The sequence below is a fragment of the Ptiloglossa arizonensis genome, chromosome 11 (assembly GCF_051014685.1).
Source record: "Ptiloglossa arizonensis isolate GNS036 chromosome 11, iyPtiAriz1_principal, whole genome shotgun sequence".
Lineage (NCBI taxonomy): Eukaryota > Metazoa > Arthropoda > Insecta > Hymenoptera > Colletidae > Ptiloglossa > Ptiloglossa arizonensis.
In genome coordinates, this window is record NC_135058.1 from 8,688,335 (window position 1) to 8,712,684 (window position 24,350).

General features: G+C 48.2%; 1 protein-coding gene across 1 annotated transcript in view; it reads right to left on the minus strand.

The window, feature by feature from the left end:
- The window catches only part of LOC143152737 (RNA-binding protein MEX3B-like), an 83,952-nt gene extending 71,534 nt beyond the window's left edge, over positions 1 to 12,418 (minus strand). The window contains exon 1 of the mRNA XM_076323169.1: positions 11,042 to 12,418. Coding sequence (XP_076179284.1) covers positions 11,042 to 11,342 — 301 coding nt within the window. The 5' untranslated portion in view covers positions 11,343 to 12,418. The remainder of the gene's footprint in view (positions 1 to 11,041) is intronic.
- Between the last annotated feature and the right edge of the window lie 11,932 nt (positions 12,419 to 24,350).

The window sequence follows — 24,350 nt, forward strand, 5'->3', positions numbered from 1 at the left end:
GTTTAACGTCCCTATTAGCGGATGTCATTTGAATGGGAATGTAATAAAAGTCGCGTGCAGCATAATTTAATTCAAGGTCGTGCGCACTCGCGTTCAGGCAGATGCAGAAGAACGCGATTAACCGGCGGCAACGACTCCCGCTCGGCGCGCAGCGTGCAGCACACCACACGTACGTACATTCGCGCGTACCTAATTACATGCGCGCGCGCGTCGCCACGGTTTTTTATCGGGGAATAATATTTCGTTGGCCGGCTCGCAACGGACCTCGATTCCGAAAGAATTCGCGCCACCGGGCCGCCCAGCACGCAAGATTACGCGGTACGCATAATTGCGTTCGATGAGAAATTCGCGTCTTTCGCCTCGATTCTCCCCCACCCCGTGCCCCGCGTCTCGTCGCCCAGTAATCAACTTTCGAGACCTCGATGTACGATTGAGTTTTGCACCGCGCGGTGAGACGAGATCGCGCACGGGATCAGGCGGCGGCAAATTTCGCTACGACCGGAATCGCGCTCTCGAGGTTTTTCGAGGGCAGTAGGTAGGGACACACTGCTTCGACGAGAAGAAAGAGACCTCGCCGAGAGATACCGAAGGGCGGTTCGGGAGGCGAGCGACCTCTGGTCGAGGGTAGTCGCGCTGCACATGGCAGACAGAATAAATAAAAAACGAGAGAAACCGCTCATTTCAGCCAACGCGCTGTAAACATCTGCTAGGCGGGGGCACGTTGGCCCGTCGGTGGTTCTCAACCGGCGGCGACTAGAGATGGAATTCATCGTCCAAGATCCAATTGCCTCCGCTCTCTCTCTCTCTCTCTGTCGCTTAAGAGTTTTTCCACCCCGATTCTCGAGACGAGGAAATCAAATTTTCTTTCTTGCTCCCAATGTACCAAAGGTATGTCGATATGATAAATAATTGAACGGAGAATTGTATAAACGACGATGAGTAGTAAGATTTTCATTATAAACATTCGAAACAAACGGTAAGTACGATAATATTGAAACGGGAACGATATTAGAAAAATTGTTAATACTACTATCGATTTATCGGTCACTTTGCGATATATTTAAAATATGGAAATTGTTCTGAAAATGTTGAATCGACACTCGAAAGACAGGACTAATTTACCGCGACTATTTGCCTCGTTATGAAAATTGTTCTCCCCCGAGGAAAAAGAGGGATCGTTTTATGGGCGCGGAGAACTGCAGATTAGATAACTCCGAGTAGCCGAAAATTTTATTTCAGAGGTACTGAAAATTTTAAGACCGTTTTTTGTCGAGATCGGGTGTTTCAAGTTGGTAGCCAAGGTTTCACCGAAATTATTTGTCCAGTCCACGTCAGCCTTTAAATACACACGAAACGCATCCTTTTTGGAGTGCAACCGAAGGAATCGTAACATCTTGAGACCCTTCTTTTTATTACAAACACAAGCCCCGGAGAGCGTAGATTTTACCGAGTTATTTCGTTTCGTCTCTCCCGATTGTTTATAAATTATTATCCCGAACAAGTGCAATCTTGACAGGAAACGTCTTAGCTCGACAAACATCTATAAAGTGATTCTAAATGTTTTGATAACGTTGTTCCGTTACTCTCGGTCCACAAAAATTCCAAATGTTCCTCGAGTTTAAACGAAAGGGACCTTTTTAAGTACAGACGACACGAAACTGTCCGCTTTTGAATCTTGGTAAACCCAATCCTCTTATCATTGTCCCTCGAAGTGTATCGAACAAATAGACTCGACAATCCGAACAAAATTTCTATTGGCAGACACACCATTCCCTACTTAAGATCAGTACGTTGGCCAGAGGTTACCGAACAGGTACATTACCTTAAAGATACATCGTTTGAGATATTTGCAACAGGATTAATTATTCTCTTTATCGACTCATAATCGACAAAAAGTACGCGAAACTGTTAGTTTCTAGCCCCGTACCACCGAGTATCGACTATTGTTCGCTCTTTTTTAACGATCTCGGAATAACGCTCGATATAAAACTTGAACGAGCACGTAATAATTGCGTGCAATTTATTTTCGAACCTCAAAAAGGACGTGGATATTTCTGCCTACAGATTAAATCTGAAACGGCTGCTCGACAAGAGTAAAAGACTTCCATCGTTCGGGTGTATTACGAACAGTGGACTGTAACGAATACCTCTCGATCACTGTACAATTTTGAAAAGATCTAAAAAAAAAAAAAGTAATAACCTGCTGAAATGATTGACAGATTGCGGGTCCCGCAGCGTCGCGCATCAATCTTCCAAAAATCTTTAATAGAAGCCACCGTCGTCTGCCTATGGAAACCGTTGCCAACGGTATCGGTTTCGTCCCCGATTCGAGGCGGATCATTTTTTTTCATTTACTTGGAACATCGTAGAATCGAATTAATCGAGTGAAAACAAACCAACGTGTACAATCGATAATACCTGGTTGCACAATGTCGAACTCCGACTCGGTCCAGGCGATCACCGTATTAGAAACTCGCCACTTTCACGATTCGCGAAATACTCGGGAAGAAAATCGATTAACCTCGCTGCGTATACGGGCATAACGAATGAGAAGTTAAATAACGCTCAATTAAATCGTACGACGAGCATTTAACCGATTACTTGGCCAATTCTCTGCCACCGGCGGGACTAATTGCGACCGGTATGTATATATTACATCGTTTAGGTGTATCGTTATCCGAAGGACCCGATAAACTATCCGCTTAAGGTACTCTCCCCGTTTCAGCGATATTCACCTTCCACCTCTCGCGCAGTCCCCGGTTCTTCCTCTCGTTCGGTGTACCTCTCCCGCGAGGGTTAAGTGTCGATCGAGTTTCGAGCATGAGAACGGAAAAGGCCCGGTGTGGGTCGGCAGCTGCTTCGGAGGCCAACAAAGGCAACAACCACCGCACACCGTCCTCGTCGTGGCTCAGCTACTATTCCTACCGTGGTCGAGTCGGTCGCTATCGACGCGCGTTCGTTGCCACCGATTTCTCGTTCTTTCGTCCGCGCGGGGATCACCGGTTACGCACGAAACGATCACCGAAGAAAAATCGTCGCTCGAGGTGTCTTTTATCGTCGCTCGAGGTCGCGAGAGAACGAACCAGCGCTCCGCGGCGAGCGACGAGCGTGCATCCTTTACACTTCGACGAAACGACCACGAGGTGGTGGTCCGTCGAACGGAGAAAGCGCGGGAAGTTGTTTCGACATCGTCGCCCGCAAATTGAACCGAGGAGGAACGATTGGTACACACCGCGCGGCCTCGCGAACGAGCGAGCGAGCGAACGAAGAAACGAGATGTACGCGCCCGGGACGAAATTGGAGTGCGTGATACAAAGTATGTCGTTAACATTGAAAGAAGGGAATTCGTTGGCGACGCGAACCAGGAGCAGCGGTGTAAAGTTCCAATTGCGGCGGAAGCTCTTAATTTTGTGGCCGACTCCGAACGAAAAGGACCAGAGAGACTTTCGAAAACAACAATGCCCGAGAGAGGTCCCGGTTCGTCCCCGAGCTCTTTGTCGTATCCGCTCCTCCGCCGAGACCCCGAAACAGTTTTCGAGGTAATTGCCGTTTTCCTCTTCCTGGACGCGTATCGCTGTCGTCGCGTCACGTAGAACCGCGTAACTGGACGTAGTCGGTGTCGCGAAAGAGGCGCAATTCCACGGAAACGATAAGAACCCGCCCCTACCGGAAGAAAACCGCGTGTCGCGACGGACGAGTATGCAATAAATCAATCGAAACGGGAAAAGTGGGGGGAGGTGGTGGTGAAACCGAGGAAAACATGTTTTGAAAACTTCATTCGGTTTTTCATTGTCCGATAAATTTATCCAGCGAGAGAGAAAGAGAAAGAGAGAGAGAGAGAGAGAGAGAGAGAGAGAAGTTACGCGTGGAAACGAAGCGGCACAAGTGAGCCGAGCAGTTGTAAATTCGTCGAGAGCAAATAAAGGTCTTATATACCAACTCGCGGGACTTCCCCACCTTCCCCGCGTCCAGCGCGTCCAGAGTTTGACCACACCGAGCGAACAAGTCGTAAAATCCTCGGAAAAGATCCTCCCGTCTGTTCCCTGCTTTTTACGAAGACGCGTGAACAGCACCGGGGTTTGTACGGGTCTATTAACACGGTTTCATCGTCGACACAAATCTTCCCGTTTCGGTGGAAAAAGTAGCGTGACTGTGACCCGAACCTGGACGAGCAACAGGCACGTGCTAGCGCACGATACAGCGCGAAGAAAAGGGAAGAGGAGGGAAAAGAAAAAAAAAAGCGTCATCTCAATGGGCCCGTTCGAATTCCTACGTGTTTATACCCTCCCCCCCCCCCCTGCTCCGTCACGGAACGAAACTACGCTGGGCGTTTCACAGAAGCCGAAAGAATCACACTACCATCGTTTCGTATTCGTATCCGCGTACGCTAGCACGGGTTCTGCACAAGCTCGGGCAACGTTTCCTTCGTTACAGTTATTCTCGACAAATAACAAATACACACGCTCGAGCGTTTATCTCGCCTGCCGGCTACAAATAAACGAGCTCGATAACCGCGTTCGCCTATTTCGCTAAACAAACAAAACTGTCCTCCGGCAGCTGGCACGCGTCGCGTCCTGCTCTCCGTACGGAGAAAGTTTCCGTGCCCGTTACAGGGGAGGGGGAGACCTTCTCTATTGCAACCTACCCGTGGAACGGTAGCCAGAAGCTCTCCTCTTCGCGTATCGAGTGCGTGTCACGGTTAACAGAATCGGGGGACGGTTAAATAGCAACGCCTTTTCCTTCCCTTCGCAGCCAGCCGGGCCGCACCACGCCGCTCGGGTTCACGGTGGGAGTTGTTCCGACGCTAACGACCTGGATAACCAGCCGTGATGTTTCCAAAGTAACGTCATCGTTCGCCACGATGCGACACGAGGCGACGAGTCTGGCGACGGAGTCGCTCATTACAACTTCCGGTCCAGGAGAACGAGCCAGAGAGAGAGAGAGAGAGACCGCGCGCGCAACCGCTGGACGAGGACCGACCGATGCGAATCGTGGACCGAGAGGGAGGGAGAAAAGAGAATCAGCGGCACGGACGGACGGACGGACGAACGGACGGGCCGAGAGTAACCGAGAGAACGAGACGGAGAGAGAACGCGCGTGTACGACGAGCCCACGAACCGAGGGGAGAGGGAAAGAGAATCGAGCGAAAATGCTCAACAAATAGCCACATCCTCATAATGGAACGGCGTATCAAACTCATTAGACGTCGTTATTGAATCGACACGATTACGTTCCGCAGAAAGATCCGATCTTCCCGTTAAAACCGTACGGATCGACCGTCGTGGACGGTGAGTCGCGCGATCCTCGCCAAGAGACGACGACTACGACTACGACGACTACGACTACGAACATTTATGCGTCGTACGTAAGAGTACGTGCACGCGCGCGTCGTAGTGGATACACCGGCGAGCACCGAAGCCGCGCGCTGAGCGCGTTACGCGCGTTAGAGAGATTTAGGCATGCGAGAGGTACCGGGGAGAACTCTCGGCTCTCGCGTTATAGCAATGATTCATGCTCGGGTACGTTAAACTGGTTCCGAGGCGGGTTGCAGGCCTATGGAAAAAAAAAGAAAGAATCGTGTCCCGATCTACGAGACACAATGCAACGTTAGAGAGAAAACAGGGCCCCCGGTCTTATGTATAATAGATCCGCAGCCCTGGCCAGGCCACGCGAGTTGTCCAAGGTGGAGCGTCTCGAGAAATCAGGAAGCGGGGCACATTTTACGTAACAACGGAAAAATCGTGGCTCGAGGCGAGTTTTTCGTCGGGGCTAGGGGAAGGGGTAAAATACTCGAAAACACCGTGGCTAGGAACGCGAGATTCGTGTTATCTCGTCGCGTTACGCGTTTCGCGCTCCGCGACGAATCCGTGGAATATTTAATTATAGACGAAACCTTCTTTCGACGTCAAAGGGATATCGAATATATTAACCGGTTATCGGTCGAATCGTTCGGTGCGTACGATTTCGTGGGAGTGAGTGTAATCGTCGTAATTAACGTTAGTAGTTTCGGTTGATTCAACAGCCCGTGAAAATACATTGGTCGGTGGTAACGCCAATGACGACGATAAGGATATTAAAAATGAAACGACACCGAACGGTAGAGTTTGATCGATAACTCGAGATAAACGAGAATCGTTCGGAACGGCAACACGGTAATCGTTCGGTGCATCCACCGCGAGCTCTGTGCACCACGCAGAAGCATCGGGTGCACTCGGTCTACGCGCGTTTCGGTCGCACGACACCGTGGCAGCGGTTCTCAAACCGCAGCGCGGTTCGACAAAGGATGCGAGAAAGCCCGGCCGAACGGAAGGAACGATAAGCACGTACGGAAATCCGTAGCGGGTTCTGAATTTAAAACACGGATAGTCTTGACACCGTTCTAAGTGTCCGTCTAATGTTATTGGACGGTCAATATTAGCGCGCCTCGCGTGATGACCGCCAGCTCGTACGGCTTCCTTTTATACGACATCGTTTTCTCTTCTATCGTACACCAGTGGACGAATAGATTCATCGGTACGAAACATTGTCCTTTGGAAAGACACAGATACTTCATTCTAGCGACAACCTTAATAATACGCTAATTACAGTGTCGATGATAAAGACGAAAAAAATGAAATTTGAAAAATAATACCAATATCGTTACTATTCGGACCGCACGGAATCAGAAATGTTTGCAAATTATTCACGTTGTTTAAAATAAATCAGACATTTGTCCAAAGTGTACAAAAATCAGAACGTACCAACGCGTCTCGCATACGCGAGATTGACCTAGGTCAATAGTTTCCAACGCAAAGAAGCAATCAAATTAATTCCTCCAGAGCGTTTATCCGGGCCGCTTGCGCAATTATCGATAAAAATCTCCGAGCAATAAATTTGCGAAACGAAGAACGATAAAGGATTTTCGTAGGATTAACCCCGCGACGATACCGAACCGCAACCTCGTTGTTATTTTAACCGAGAGGAACTTCTGCGCGAGACACGGTATTTTTCTAAAAGCGAAGACGGATAGGAATTGTGTACACAGAATGTTGTATACGCGACAACGGAGTGTCCGAGAAACGCTTTTGGCATCGGCGAACCGGCGCCGTTGCCAGGTACGTTATTCAGATATAATAAAACGTTATCGAGCAGATATCGGGGACCGAGAAACGTTCCTCTCGCGCGTCGTAGAAAACGATATCGATGCAATAAAACACGCGAGACGTTGAACTCGGTGGAAAAATAGGGACCGAGATCGTCCGACACTTATCCGGTGTTATTTATTTATTTTTTTTTTTTAATTGTATTCGTGACGCCCCGATTGTCGAACAGGACTGCGCGATGAGAAATTAATAGCAGATAAAATGATCCCGAACGAAACGAGCGATGAAGAAGAGAGCTCAGCTCGCTCGAGCGTGCTCCCGCGCGCGCCTACAGTTTTTACCGATTTCTAATTCGACGTAGGCACGCAAGAATACGCCCCGTTTGCTTGGCGCGCGTCCAATTTCGAGTTTGCAAAATTGTTACGCGCGGGGTAAATTGCGCCCGCGTTTCTACGTGACGACAGATGCGCTCGGTGGCCGAGAGCGAGACGCGGATGATCGATCGACGGCACGTGTTATCGATACCCGTCCCTTCCGCGTGTATTTACACGCGTTCCATATTCCATTGAACTTTCGCGTCGGCGTATCGAGTGGCAGCGCACCAAATGTGAAAAAAAGAAAAGAAGAGGGAGAGAAAAAAGAATAACCGGAGATACGGTACCGTACCGACGGTGCATTAAATTCTATCGCGTTCTGACAAAGAGAAAGAGAGAGAGCGAAAAAAAAGTTACAAATATAGGCGGCACGATCGAATACTTTCGAACGAAAAGAGCCGTTTTCGCTATCTTCGAGAGCAATCGGTAAAAGCGCGCGGATCTCACGACCGTAGATACAGGAGAGGCCGCGAGGCTCGGTATTGATCGCCGCGATCAGACTCGCGAGATTATTTATCGTGCGCGCGATCTCTGACAGCGTTAAGATTTAAATGGCAAGCCACGTGGCGCCGCGTCGCGGTCAGCGAGGTTTTCTCAATTTCGAAACGCGTCACGAAACGAACCAACCAACCAGCCAACCAACCAACCAACCAACGAACGAATCGCGTCCCACGGTAGTAGTACGCTCGAATCGCTTAATAAAACCGACCGCTTCGTTATTCAATGGAAAGATTATCTTTTCACGGTACACGCACCAAGAGAGAGCACAAACGCGTTCGTTAAGCGTCACGTTTTCTACGTCGAGGTGTCTCCTCCACACCGTACGATGAAACGGTACGATCAAAAATCGTCGTGGTCGTTCGAACGCGGAACGATTAGAAATTATCGAAGAACGTAGCTATCGGTCACCGTGGGTGTGAAAAGAAGACAGATGTAAGAAACGAAACGCCAACGATCGAGTCGCGTACGCGTCAGTTGAGTTTTGAAATCCGGCCGGTCGGTTGCTTTGACATTCGGAAGGACGAAGGAGCTCGTAAAACTCACACCCCGACGTTTTGTTTGAAATTCCCCAAGTTTAAACGGTCGTCGACACGTTCTGCCATCTGGTGAGCGGTCGACCGACCGACCGACCGACCGATAGCCACCGTAAACACCGCTTAACTCGCGACAATGCGAGATAATAACAATTACCGTCACCGCGTATATTTCGCAAACGTTCCGAAACTATTATCGGTGAAACTAAAACGTCGTAACGAGCGTTTCAATCGCTCGACGAAACGACGCGTCACGATCGATAAAACGTTCGCGCGTACTTCCACAATTTCGCGAAACGTTCCCGTCCGCCATGATGGCTCCTAATAACTCGCCTCGTGCGAAACGCGACATTGCGCGCTGTCGTTCCCTCGCAGCTTAACCACCACGACCATGCTACTCCTGACACCTTTCCTGGAAACCGTAGCGTTGGAAAAGAAACGTTCGAGGACGGTCGCCGCGAATAAAAGAACGCCGAGGTCCAATTTTTGCTCGTTTCGAGGAACGCTCGGTGGCTAGCCGAAGGTTACGAAAAAGTCATCGGTCTCGAACACCCAGCACGACACACGCCATGATACTTTATTTACGAGACAGAACCGATATATGTCGCTGTAGAGTCACGGTCGAAATGTAAACAGGCTCTTTTCGTTTCTCGATGTGTTTTTTTTTCCTTTCTTTTTCTCTTTCTCTCTCTTTCTCTCTGTTCACCATTTTTATTTTACCGTGGCCGAGAAACGAAGATAAACGCTAGTCCCCGCATCGCGAAGGTGGTCGACGGAGCGGCCACGACCTACGACAGAGTTCACTGTACGACTGTTCGTCGAGCTTCCAAATAAATTTGCTTTTCGAAGTTAGATTGGTTTAATTGCACCATTACTTGATACCGCGTTTCTCGCAGCGTTTACGCTCACGCCCGTGCCAATGAACTGTCTGTCGGCGGTGCTATACGCGACAGATTCCGGTAACGAGGAATGCAAAATAAAGTACTGGTGAATTCGACTTACGTAAAGGCGACGCTGTTCGAACCGTATCTCGAACGTCGCGCACGGTTCTCTTAATCCTCTTTTATTTGACGTACGAGAAAAAAAATTAAAAAAAAAGAAAGAAAGAAGAAGAAGAAAAAATACATATTAAATCGATCGGCACTCGGCGAGTATTACACACTTGGCCGAAGCTTTCAACATTCGCACGGTTATATCGGCGTAAGAGTACAACGAATATCTTTGTTGACGCGCAGTCGTACGATTCGTGTCATTCCGAAGCTTGCTAATCCCCGTACAATCACGATTTATCGAGTCACGGCTTTTCGCTTACTTTTCGACTATAAAATTTATCGTCGGCCGATAAATCGTTATCGATTTTAAAGAACTCGTTACATTAGGTTGTTGCATATGAAATGTCGTTTTGCTCGAGTTTGTATTGCACGCCACGATAACACGAACGATACATACGGTATTCGATCGTTGTTTTACACCAGGCTGTTTCATCGAAACCGATGAAATTTCTTCCGCACGCGTGAATTGGTATCCGTCAAATATTTTTGGTTGGACGTTTAACATTTTTCATTTCGCCTAACGAGCAACGAAAATATTAAGAGTATCGTTCCGCGAGAATTCGCGTTACACGATTATCTAGCTAAACCGACGAGAAAAGATTTTTCAAAATTTGAATTTATCAATGTCGTTGGGCACTGAACCGTAAAGTTGACCGGAGGTAATATGTAAACAAGGAAATTTTGAAGCGGACTATTGAAAATCATCCGGTTGAAACTGCGCGAGAGATAACGTCGTAAATGACTGTCACGTCAATTTACGTTCGTTCGTCACTTGGCAAAGAAGTTGGATAAAGTCGGTTTCGTACGAATTGATCGACGTTGCAAAAGCTCGCGCGATTGCAGCTTCGTTACTGTAGAGAAAAAGCAGATAATTTAAAAACGATCGGCAAAATGGCCGACCAAAGAGAACAAGAATCGTGCCGAAAGAAAAATAATGGTTACCGTTCGACGATTATATTCGAGACCGATTCGTGTTATAATTTCTCAAACCCCGGAATTTGCGGTAACGAGAGAAATGCGTGTAAAAGTAAGAACCGAGTAACCTACAACGACGAAATAGTAGGCAATCTCGTTGCACGATAACGAAATTTTACCACATCCTGTCTACTATCCCGATATACCGAGAGAAAATTTTCCTTTCGACGAGCCCTCGGATCGTGTATCAGAAAATTGTAATACTTCCATAACGTGGAATCTATAAACACAGTGCCGACGAGTTTACGACCTTCAGAACTTTTGATATTTACCGAAGTGGAATAACGAAGCTAGTCGATCGTTGGGAGAAGTCACATGGAAACCGCGTCGATTGAATAAACGCGTTAAATACACGTGAAAACAACGGTCGGACGCTTTTCTAATTTGATTGACAAAGAAATGACATTTCATGTGCACCAACGTAATATTTATACGTTTCGCCATCAACGGGGGAAAGTGGGCACGCGGCTGGCGAGCCCGTGTTTCGCGAAGTCGCCAGGAGTCGAGGTTATGTTCGCGCTTACCTTGTCGGCCGACGATCTCCGCCACGTGCTCGCTGCTAGGCACCGGCACGCACTCGGTCATGTTCTGGCTCTTCTTAGAACGTGCTTCCTCGAAAACGCCTGGCGGTGTCGTTTGCAGAGGATCCGGATCGTTGGCCGTTCCGGTGCCGGTACCTGTGCCGGTGCCCGGGCATCCAGGAGTACCCTCGAGACCGAGCATAGATAATTCTAATGCCAATTGCAGGGCTCGTTGGTCCTCGAGGGAAGCGGCAGCACCGCCATTCGTTCCGCGGTCCATTTCGCTGAACAAACTCGTTGGCATGTTGCTCAACTAAATTTCGCGTTGTGTCGCACTGACAAAGTCAATGATACGTATTGTGTACGTGTGTATCGTACAGGGTGTAAATCACAGTTTCTCACTATATCTTCTCTCGTCCGTAGTCTCCTACCGTCTTCACAACCTGTATCGTTATTTTTTTTTTCTTATTTGCTGTACGTTCGCTCGTGGTTAAATTTCCGGCCGAGACGGATGAAACCGTGCCGTTCAGAGCTGTCCACGCAACAGAGTCTTTAATTCAAAACGATCGGAAAACAATGAAACACACGCGTGCGCGCGCGTGCACACAACACACACTCGATTATTTAGGACGAGGGACTAGAGTGCCGCGTATACCAAGAACCGTGCGGTCTCTCGTGCGCGGTCACGAGGAAATGTATTTAGGAAAAACAACGATGCACCGTACAAAAATAAAATCGTTGACTCGCCGGTGATCGCTCTCTCTGTCTTCTGTTCCTTTTTTCGTCCGATCCTCCGTGACGTGCGTGTATTCGAACGCACGGCGTGAGTGTTGTTCGTACACTGGAAACGTGTGGGCTACTCGTCGTAGTCTCGTGTCTCGTCCACGATCGCACGTCCTTTTCTCGTCGATCGGTCTCTCACTCGCGCGCTTTCTTTCACCGCGTGTAAAACCAACGACGAAAATGGCCTTCTCGATATTTGCACTGGTCGGAACAGTTCGTAGAGGTTCGTGTATTCAAGAGCGCGACTTGCAACCGTCAAAGTCGTCGCTCGCGAAGCTCGTGTTTTTTTTTTTTTTCGCGTGTCTCTTTTAACCGATAACGTGTATATAATTCGTTCGTTCGTCCTCTCTCCTGTTTCTCTCCGTCTCGTTCGCTCTCGTTCTCCCCTTCGATGGGACGACGTAACGTAACGTAACGACGCGTGATCACGTTTGGGAGTCTCGTCACCGACCGACTGACTAAAGCGTCCGAGAGCGTCGTCGCGCGACTGAAGCACTGAAAACGGAGGCAAGGGGCGCCGCGCTCTCTCTTTCGTTCCTTCTTTCTCTCTTTACCTCTCCCTCACCGCGATCTTTCCTTTCGAAGGCAGGCGCGTGCAACTACCCTCTCGCTCGTGTTACCACTGCGACTGACTGCGACGTACTGCGACTGCGGGTGCTACAGCCGGCGCGCCGCCATGTGCCGGACGCCGGCTATGCGTCCCGGTGATTGGTCACTCCGGTCACGTGGCACCGTACCACCCCTCCCCACCACTCTCTAGCCAACCGGCGCACAAAGTGCGAGCGCACCTACCGGCCGAGAGCGCCGCACTTCGTTCGCCTCCGGATACGGGCGCGTGCACTCGTCCCTACCGGCTTGCAACCCCCTCCGTGTTACCGCTCGTGCTCGGGCCTTCGCGAAGTTTCCCTATGGATCCGCGCTAGAACGCCGGCTGCACCACCGATTTTCCACGGCGGTGATTGCGAGCCCGGGCTGGCTGGGATCGTAGCTCCATCTCTTCGCGATGGCACGAGATGCCTGAATCGAGGGATGTAGTTAATTCTGTCGGTGTTGGTTCTGGTAATTTAATTATTCACCGCCAGTATCTTCGCTACGGTTGTTTAGATGCGATTTTAATTAAAGATTACAACGCGTTTCCTCGAAATGATTTTTCGAAGAAAAATTCATCCTTCGTTTCTCAATTCGATCGTTCCGTCTCTCTTTTCCCTTCGTCGATAAATTTTTACCCGTGTTTACCTCGCTGTTTTATTTATCTCGTTCTCGCTCGGTGACGCTCCCGAGTGAAATTTCCATCTTAATAACACCACCGACGAATCCGAGAACAAGATATCCTTCTCCGGCGAATTCGATTTATCCCCAGTCCGCACGTTTTATGACAACGCGACGGTCACACGGATACTGCATTTTCCGAGAACGTTCGTTGCACGCGTCTGGGTATCGTTCACGGCGTACCACGGCGATGCAACACCCTTTTCTCGCAGACCCGTCAACGACCTCCGGCGTGCATATAGGGTGCCTAGCAAACCCGCTCGCCGGTACTTTTTCGAGGTGCGTGCAGTCATTGCGGCACATCCGCGCAAGGGAAATGCAACAGGAAGAAAATTTACGACTCTCGAGAAATAATAGCGGAGGCATCGTTCGAGTCGTAAACCGTAGTTGGATCGTTTGAGACTCCTATCACGCCGTAAATTAGACAAGACGTCGAGAGAGTATTTCAAAGGAAATCTCGACCGCGCCACGGATATCGATACAAAATGTAAGATCCGCTGCCCCGAGAGCGCAACTTTGTACGCTTTAATTACGAGTTTCTCTCCCCAACCCCACCTCTCCCATCTCTCTCTCTCTCTTTCTCTCTCGTTAGGAGTTTACGATCCAGCCGCTTATCTCAACGATCCTATTTTGCTTCTTTGTTATTGATCGTCGGTTGACTCGTAACAACCTTGCATTTAGAATTAGCCTAACGATCGACGGATTTCGATGGAGCTGGTTACGCGCTACCCATTAAATTACGCGCGTACGTGTACCCGTACGATGAAATTGTACGCGTCGCGACGATAGATCACCGATAAGTACACCGTGATTTTTCTCGCGCGACAGAACTCGCGATCGTCTCGACGATACGAGACACGTGGAAATAAAACGCGGTAGAATTTTCTTCCCTGGCCCGTATCGACGTTAGACGAACCCAGTGTGTCTATCTGGTTTCCACAGGTGCGTCCCAACCTGCTATTCGCAAGCGGCGGCCGGTACAGCCGTGGTAGAAATTGTTAACTTTCCGTAATCGTGTTGTATCTTCGGTGAATATCTCCGCTCCGAATCGTTCGTGGCTAGGGTAGAGGTGTTCTTCGTCGTCCTTGAACTCCGCAGACGATGATTCTCCGCAGACTCCGAAGGGGGGACACCGCTTGGACGACGATTCGTCCGATCTTGCAATTTTCCCCGGCAGCTTTGCAATTAACATAAGCGTGCATCTCGGAAATCAACGGTCGGGTCGTTAATTCTTAGCAGAAAAAGCCATTAAAATTCCATTCTCATCGGGGCAATGGAAGAAACGTAGCGCCTGTTACGTGGTAACGTCGCGAGGAGTTGTGTGCGCACGCGCGCCCGCGCGCTCCAGCTCGCCAGCTCGCTCGCTCGCGAGCACACGTTAATAAAAGGACCAACTACCTACCTACCTACCTACCTACCTACCGTACTCGGTTCGCTTTCAAGTTCGCGCTGCGATAAATTTTTTAAAAGGAACCAGTTCAGAGCGCGTATAAAAGCGGCGGACGAGGCGAACGCGACGTACGCAAGATGTCTGTCCTACTCGTTTCTTCTAATTGTCGAAAGTGGCCGATACGGTACAGCGTGGCGCGACGCGGATCGGAGACCCACCTACCCCCTCCCTCCCTGCTCACCACCCGCCGCACCACCCCGTTCGAAGTAATTGCCACGACGATACGACCTACCTGTAACCTCTTAATCCGCGAATCACGGGCGTCGTTGGTGCACGAGTCGCTGCGGTGCACCTGCGCGACTAGCGGTTCCGCCGAGAGTGAAAAGGGGAATTCGGTCTAAACCGATCTAAATGCACCACGGGACCTTGAACCGAGGTGCAACCGTGCTCCATTGTTCTCTGCCGACGACCCTTTCGTTCCCCTCACCCCTACAGCCCGTGGTACGAACGATTGCTCGATTTTTAGCCGGGCCTACACGATCGGGACCGTGTCCTCCGTTCGCCGAGGACAGCCCAAAGACCGCTCCAGAATAATTTCGGAATATCAGAAACTTTTATTACCTGCGTCTCCCGGTTACCGTGGAGGGGGCGACGAGAATATAATATATTAACGTTTTATCACGGACGAGAATTTGAACGCTTTTAACCGTCCAGTTGTCGTAAAATTTATCCGCGGTGGAAGAGAGACGAAAAGAAAGGGAATTGCGTTTCACGGGCCCGGCGCAACAAAAAAATTCGGTCGGTAGCGTGCTCTCTGTCGAGTTCGTTACACGATTCCGCTCGACGCGTAACGGTCGATGATAAATTATCGTAACGCGCGTTACGCGGCGTTGAACGTCCAACGGGGAGATAATATTCGTAGCACCGGGTCGTGTAAACAAATTTTGCATTCGACGTTGTTTCGACCGCGTCTCGGTTACTTTTTCTAGCGATTCAACCAAACAACGAACCCGTCGAATAGACAGTGCACGGGGTCGTTGCAGTTTCCAGCGGGGAATTATTCTTTTGTTCGGTGTATTGTTGCACGAAATTTATACGATACGTGTCCACTCGAGGATCGATGTTTCAACGCGAGACGTTGGGAAATTGATAATTTGCATGTGAAAATATTTTTTCTTCAAACAACGAACGCGTCGAACGTTTCGTACGCGGGGCCACTGTAGCTTTCGGTTTAAAATTATTCTTGTGTTTGTTATATCGGTCCAAATTTATACGATTCGACGTGTCCAATCGAGGATCGATTTTCTAACGCGAGACGCCGGTAAACGGATCGTTTACATACGAAAGTATCTTCCAGTGGGTCACATCCGATACTCGAAAGTAAGTGTTTATAAGGCTTATGGTTTTCAAGACTCGAAAGTCACCTTGACTGTCTCAAATGGAACATGTTCTTTTTTCACAATACCCTTGTAGCCGATGTAAAGAGAAATTCCACGAATCTACAATGTCGTAACCTTGGTAACGATTGTAATATTAAAAATACACGTGTCTGTTGAGCTACCGAGTTGTGGTGACTCGTTCCGTACAGATAATACACGGGATCGTAAATACGTATTGATTTATGTTAAAATAATTTTTGTTAAAATTGTATTATACAATTCGTCCAATAAAATGCAATCATTCGTGTTCTCAGAATATTTTCAAGAGAGAATCTCGAGAAAATCTAACGAAATATAATATAATTACAGGCTACGAAGAGGCCCATATTTATGGCAACATTTATCTACTCTTCGCTGCACGATTCTTTATCTACGAACAAACGATAAGAACATTTTCCGAAAAGTTCCGTTTCGATCTCGAGAGAAAATTTTAGTTAAGGTGCGTCTCCAACAGCGTTCGCAAACTGTTCGTAACGTGTAATTACACGATATTCACCGCAAAGTAGCTCGTAAACATTGCTCGTAAACGTTTTGCGAACAAATCGATCTTTTCGCAACTGTCTCGCGAAACTGTTACAACAGCGAGGAAAATTGTTCGCGGACCGTTCGTGAACATATTTCGTCGAAAGGAACTTTGTGAATTGTTACGAGCAGTGTTCGCCAAAAGGCTAAGTAGAACTCCATTTACGCGAACCCAACGAGGAACAAATAGTTCGTATAACTGCAGCACGAGTTCGTATAACACGAGTCCACCGATTATCCTCGCTACTCGTAACTTTTCGTTCGAATAATCGAAATTCTCGTTCGGATAACCGGACTCGATCTTAAATTGAGCTCGTTCTTCGGATTGTAACAATATTTAAATTTTCCTGAAAATTTACACTCCCTTATTTTAAATACGTTTCGTTTCACGTTAGATATTGTCGATTTCCCAATATCGAACACTCTCGATCGAGAAACAACCGACATGTTTTTTTTTTTCAATCTATTTATGATTTCAATTTTTTCCAAAATACCAAGTACGTCTCTCTTAAAGTTTGTAGCCACGTTCTCGAAATACAATTAAATACAATTATATAAATACAAATATATCAAATACGGAGAACGTAATCCAAGAACCGGTTCACGACAGTGACGTACCTAGAACGCGTAAACGTTTCAATTGTCGTTCGTAGCAGATGACTTCGTGTAACCGGAGTATCGCTGGTCAGTAGTTCGAACAAGCCCGGTGGAAGTTCGCCGAAAATTTCCTTCCAATAAATGGAGTTCTACCGTAGGGATCGTAAAAAATTGACGACCTGTTTCTGAACATCGTTCGCAGTGTTCGCGAGGCTTTACAGGCGCAAGGTGATCGTTCACGTGTCGCGAAGGGCACGTGTGCAACGTTTCTATCTTTACAGCATCGTTGCAGGTGCAAGGTGGAAACCTTCGGAGTCGAAAGAGTACACCGTCCATGGTGTCCGCGGCGAGAAACCGAGAAAAGTGTTCACCGATTCGAAAAACGTGCTGAAACTTTCCGTTCGCCTATCTTGATTCGCGCGAACGAGAAACCGGGCGCGATAAATAACACGGCGGTCTCGAAAATCTGTTAAACGACACCGTGAAAAATTCCAAAAAGCTGAGTGACGCTCGTCAGCGTCATGGCCGGTCGTTCGACAAATTACCTACCTCGCTTCGCGGCCCGATGAAAGAACAAAGGTGGTCCCGCTCGCTGGACTCGTGGTCCCGAAACTTTCTCGCAAACGGGATCTACGTGAGCTCGTTCGGCAAAGGCGACTAATTTTGTTTCTCATCGTTCGCCGAAAGCAACGACCCGTGCACGCTCTCTCAAGGCTGTCTCGCGGACGAGCCACCTTTTGCCCACGAGCACCTGCCGACTTCTGGCGAGCTCGTGCTCTCCGGCTCCGCTCGTAAATACCTCGGAGTTATCGCGTACGTGGTTTCCGAAACTATATTCGCGCTCGTTTCTTTTTTAGCGCGACCACCACGCGAACGAGGAACGCTAGAGGGCGACTCTACGGTGACCAGCGTGGCCAATGTGTGCACCCCCTTCGGGACGGTTGCTTTTTTACCCCTCTACGTATTCCTTCCATCAAAAAATTACTATATATTCGCTCGTTCGTTTTTTTTTTTTTGTTATTGGGACAACGATGACGACGACGACTTTATGGAGACCATGGACTATTTATGCGGATAATCACGTGGGTACTGTATGCACTCCGTTGCACAGGATTGCATTTCGATCCTCGTATATACCCTCTGCCGAATAATTATACTCGCGTCCTCTTTTTTTGTGTTATTGCGACGATGACGACGACAACGATGATGACGAGGACTCTATGGAGACCATGGACTATTTACGCTGACGATCACATGGGTACCGTGTGCACCCCGTTGAAGACGGTTGCTTTTTGCCTCCCCCCATATCCCCTTCACCAAAAAATTATATTCGCATTCGTTTTTTTTTATATTGTGACAACGACGAGTTTATGGAGATCATGGACTATTTATGCCAAGAATCACGTGGGTACTGTGTGCACCCCTTTGCACAGGATTGCATTTCGATCCCCATACATCCCCTCCATCGAAAATTTATATTCGCGCTTGTTTCTTTTTAATCACGATGTTGGACAAGTACATGTCGCGCGAATGTAGAGGGCGACACTAGACAGATCAGGGTCAATATACACCGAGGATCACACAACCACTGTGTGCATCTTCTTGCACAAAGTTACTTTGTAACCCACCCTCGTATCCTCTCCACCAAAAACCTATATTCGCGCTCGTTCTTTTTTTTTTTTTGTGGACAAACGTAGAGAACGACCTTACGGCCGATTTACGCCGAGGATCGCGTGGATCGAGGTCACTGTGTGCACCCCACGGGGTTGACTTTTACCCTCCTGTATCCCCTCCATCAGCAACCCCCTCTTGACATATGCGCGCCATCATTGTCGTCGTTATTGGTCCGTACGTTTGAAACGCACGAGTGTGAAAATATAACGTGTGCCCGCACGTGCGTGTCCGACACTTATTCATCGATCTAATTACCCCTCGGTAATCACCGTGTAATCAGCTGATAATCGATGACGGCAATAATTCCGGTGTAATTGCGGCGTAAGTGACGGTACGCGTTCTCTGTACACGGTGGCTTCGAAATCGCGACAGTTTCACGCTGCAATCGTCCCTTTCGATGAAAATTTCGGACAATTCGATTCGAAGTTCCATGTTCGATCGAACGGTGAACTCGTTCGATGTTTTATCTCGAAAAAAATGGAAACTCGCAACCTGTCTGCCGGCGGGACACGTTCGAAAGTTCGAAAGTTCGTGGTACCTGCTCGCGATGAATAAAAAATGCTCGATCAATTGTTGCGAGGCGAGCAACGATTTTGCGTTTCAATAATGCAAGTTTTAGCCGTTGCTGAGTTTATGCTAACACGCGAGATTTTGTCCGGTGGATGTGGTCCGAATCTCTTCGAGAATAGAGCAGATGTCCCAATTACTGTCATTCCGAGTTTATCGAGTAACTTCGTTTAATTATTCCAGAGGTTATTTAACCGAAAAATCGTCCCAGATTGGAGCTTAACATCGCTCAACGTCTTCCATGTTTGTGAAAATTTTCGTACACGTTGAACACGATGAATCGATTACCGATCGATGAAAAATGTACAACGAAATACAATGTTCCCATTACTGTCGTTCGAAAAGTTGTCACTCGAATGGAAACGACTTTTAAATGTTAACGATCCAGTTTGCGCAACAGATATAGAATTGATAGCAAAGTTTGTCACATTATGACAATTCCAATATTTTCTGCTTACATTAGTTGCATTCTTTCATGCTCAAACGACACACAATTATCCAAAATTTTTTTAGAGTGTATAAACATTTTATTAAATTATATATTCCCCATTTTGGAAAACGAAATGACTTTTCTACTCTTTATAGTAAATGTACGAGAAGACATATTTATCTCTACGTATTATATTTCGTTAAGTGCAATGCATTAAAGTACAGCACGCACGAAGAATACTCGACTTGCGTTTCGAAAAATCGAATCGCTCCGATACCGTTACTTTTCGAACCTATTAAGAACTTTTCGTTCCCCGCGAGTTTTATCAGCCCCTAAAGTTCCCACCTGTAGTTCATTCGTACTCTGTACACTTTACGACAAGGGTTCCCAAACTTTTTCGAAGGCGCCCCCTCCCCTATAGAAACAAGAATTTCTACGCTCGAACTTTATACCCAAAGAATCTCCATCACGGTTCAATTTTCTTGATTCAAAATGAACTTGTTCGATTTCGATCGATACAATTTTTGATTCGTTAAATACGAAACACCTCTCGAAAGAAAAACTTGAATAAATACAAGTCTGATGCAAAACTAATGTAAGACGGAAAATCGCGAAAATGTGAGTAACGAATCATTTGCCTGGACATAATTTTCTTGAAATCGTCGAAAAGCTGCGTTTAAACCAATCTACTCCGACAGTCGTTAAACTTCGAGAGTGGGAATTATCCACGGTTTCCCCGCGCGAGAAACGTTCTTTCGCCTCTCGTTTGGATTACAACGCACCCCCTGGTAGGGGTCGCGCGCTACCCCGCTTCGAAGACTCGCAACAGACTCGTACAGTCGCGCGACAATCGCCCCCGTTCGTGACGCGATGGAAAGGGACGATTTTGTCTTCCGAAGGAGAAAATCTGGCCACCTCGCGTTTCGCGTTACACGGTACCCGCGGATTCGGCGGCGGTCCCGGTTGCGAGAAGGAAAGAAAAGAAAGGTAAGAAAGAGAGGAAAGAAAAGAAATGGAGAAAAAAAAAGGAGAGAAAAAGTCGCTCTGCCCCGAGACAAGATGTTGCAACGCGATACCGTTCGGCCACGAACGAACGCAACACACCGTGGGCCACTGCGGGCGCGCACTCTCGGCGAACCGCGGCTTATTACGAGCAATAACGATCCGGTCTATGGTACATTTATATCTTATCAGGAGCTGATGTTATACATTACGCTGGTATAATGGCATGCTTTAAAAACGTGTTTCTTTATGCGGCCCAGATCGACGAGAGGCGCGCATCCTTGGATCCATCGTGCGAACCGAGAGCCACCGCGTAGATTACAGGCGGTTCCCGAAACCGCGGGCGCGATCGTGGTTCGACGGATTTACATCTCTCGCTCGCTCCATCGCCAGCGCTCACGCGCGGCCCGGTCAATAATTACGATAACGAATAACAGTCCCCGGAGCGGGACGAGCGAAACGAGGGCGGGGACCAACTCCGTGCCGCGTCGCGTCGCGTCGCGCCGCGCCGAGTTGAACCGAGCCGAGCCGAGGAGCCAGACTCCCTTTGCGCTCCTGGTAAGAGGTGTCCTCGGGCCCGTGTAAGGACCCTTTCGAGACGCGCGCGCATGCGACTCGGTCCCAAGGGGGCGACGCTCGTCGCTGGCACGCGCATAGTCCGGCTCGAGGGGGGGCCCGGCGCCACCGGCACCCCCTTCGTTCCCCCTCTCCTGTTCCGTCCGCTGTCGCGTTCAACTCAATAACGAACGGAACTGTTTCTGGCCGGACGGAGCATTAACTAACTCCGCTCTTCGGCGTTCCGCGTCGTTCGTCGTATTTTTAGCGCGTGCAACCGGTTGCCTTCCACGGCGATCATTGTCGTCGTTGCTTTGGTCGAAACCGCTGCAACTCCTGCGGAGCACCGACGCGTCCTCCTCGCCCTGTACACACGGATTGCTCGCGCGACGTAGAATCGCGCGCGTGTATACGTACGCGCTAGCTCGCTCGCGCGATGTACAACCTCGTGTGTGTATATATACGCACGAATCTCGCTCGAACGATGCATAGTCTCGGGTGTGTATATGTACGAGCTAGTCTCGCTCGCGCAATGTACACTCTCGCGTGTGTATATGCGCATACAAGTCTCGTTCGCGCGATGAATACTCTCGCGTGTGTGGATGTATATATAAGTTTCGTTCACGCGCTGTCCATATACAAACAACTCTCTCACGCGTGTATAGATATACACAACTCTCTCACGCGTGTACATACACCCACAACTCGCGCGCGTGCATATGTCGTTCAATAAGTTTCGTCGTTTTTTCCATTGTAAAAAATATTGGGTTGTCCCAATAGTGTGGGTTTATACACTCTAAAAACATTATGTTTCATTTTCACCAAAAAAAAGAAACGAAATGACTTTCCGAACAACCCGATACTACGACACTTCAACTTCGAACAACTGTAAATAAAATTGTATATAAAACTGTAAAACGAACGAGTCGACAGATCTACGTGAAACTTCACACGTGTTCATCGAACGGTAGTGCCATCTTTGGAAAGATAAACGACGAATCCAATAGCTCGATTTCTTATCGAACAAGAACACTTATCGAACAACCTATTACACTCACTCTTTCTCTCTTTCTTACTCTCGGGGGCGCACGCGCGTGTGTACGTCTGCATGCGCGCATCGCTCGCGCGCAACCGCGTTCGCGGAATACACCTTGGCGATTTTTCTGCGCGCCGCGTATCGCGTGCACACACAACGCGCAGAGAAGCGATTTCGACCGTACGCGCGTGCGCATTATGGTCCCCGCGTACTCGGGGCACACGCGCCACCGACCGACACTAGTCGAATATACGCGCGAAAATACCGGATCGTTGTGTGCGCGTACACGCGTACACCGTAGACGCGCGCGAGCGTGTAGATTCGTTCGCGCGTGTGTGGATTCATTCGCGCGTGCGCTCGCGCGGCGTAGACCGTGTGTATGAGATACGCGCGAGTGGCGAGCGGAGAGAGAGAATATTTCGTTCGATTTCGATCGCCGGGGTGCAACGGGGGAGAACCGCATTGCTGGCCTCTGAGTCGGCCGCGGCTACGTGGACGACAACGACGACAATGACGACGACGACGACGATGATGGCGACAACGACGACGACGATGACGGTAGAGACGACGCGCGTCTTGTCGCTGAAGAACGTGTCCAAAGGGCAGGGCCGTACTCGCATTACCGAGCACCCATACCAAACCGTTTTGCCAGCGTGTTCTCGATTTCGTTGAAACCTCGAGTTTCGATCCTTGCGCGTACTATTGTGGAGAATTTTAAGAGAGAAACCGAACTTTGACATCGATGCCTAGACCAATTGCGGTGCATCGGATGTATCGTGTATTACCTCGTGGAAAATAGGTGGGAAAGAAGAGGAATTTATTAACTCGATGAAATTGTACAGATTGGACGAAGTCGTAACTTCCTCGGGAAAAGAGGAGTTCGTAAAATTGATCGTTCCGTACTCGTGATAAATTACTTATCGCGTACGATGATGAAATTTATTTAAGTATTCGAATAGATTTACGATGCGAGTCAATCTGACCCGAATAGCTCCTGTGCAACAATTCTTTCAACAGTCCGCAAGGGTTAATGCGATCCTTGGCGCGTGAATGGTGGCGAGGGTGAACGAGACACGGAGCGGACGTGTCAAGGCGCATCCTTGTAACAATTCGAAATTTCATTTGAAAATTCTTGACGAACGTTCCCTCGTTGTTCTTCAATGCCGAGAACGGAAGCTTCTACTTTTTTAAACGCTGTATCAGTCTCGGATGAATATCTCGTTCGAACGTTTACAATTCTTTTCTCTCCTTATAGACAGGGTAATCGGTAATTGGTGATGCAACCGATCGGTGAGTGATTCTACGTGAAAAAATAAGTAATAGAAAAAATAGTTCATAGAAATTCAGTTCGAAGAATAGAATTTTGTATTGTGACGAAGTGAGTGATATTTTCGACAATTTCTTTAACGATAACATACATCGTTCGCGAGTATCCCGTATCTTTTATCGTGTAGTGAGCGAAAACAATCATTTTCAAGGAAATCCTTTATCGTATGAAAAATTATTATTCCACGTTTCCGATTTATTTCTCACGTAGAATCTGTATTTCGAATTACCTGTAATTTAATTTTCCACTCAACCTTATTACCGCGTATACGTATAACCTAAACGTTATTACCGCGAATTGCGTCTAATAACACTCGAAGCCGAAGAGCGGGGGGATTCCTCGACCAAAAACAAATCGAAAACGTAGAATGCAATTTTTTTACACGGGACTCCGTTTCCGAGATAATCGATCTCGAAAGTACGCGGGGCACGCGCGTCCATTCGATCGACGAATTTTAAATAGAGATCTCGCGCCCGAACATTCTTCCGTTTAATCGCAGAATGTTATCGGTATTCAAGATTTTGCTCGGAAATTACCACCTTTGCACATCGTATACGAGCATGACAAACATCTGGACTGGGATTCGTTGAACCGTGTTTTACTTAAATTGGCGCGTGCTCCGCGCGATATCAAAATTGATTATCTTCACGAACAACGGAACACCGTGTACACGTCTCGGCTGTAATTTTAATACTATAACTGTAATTTATACTTTATCTCC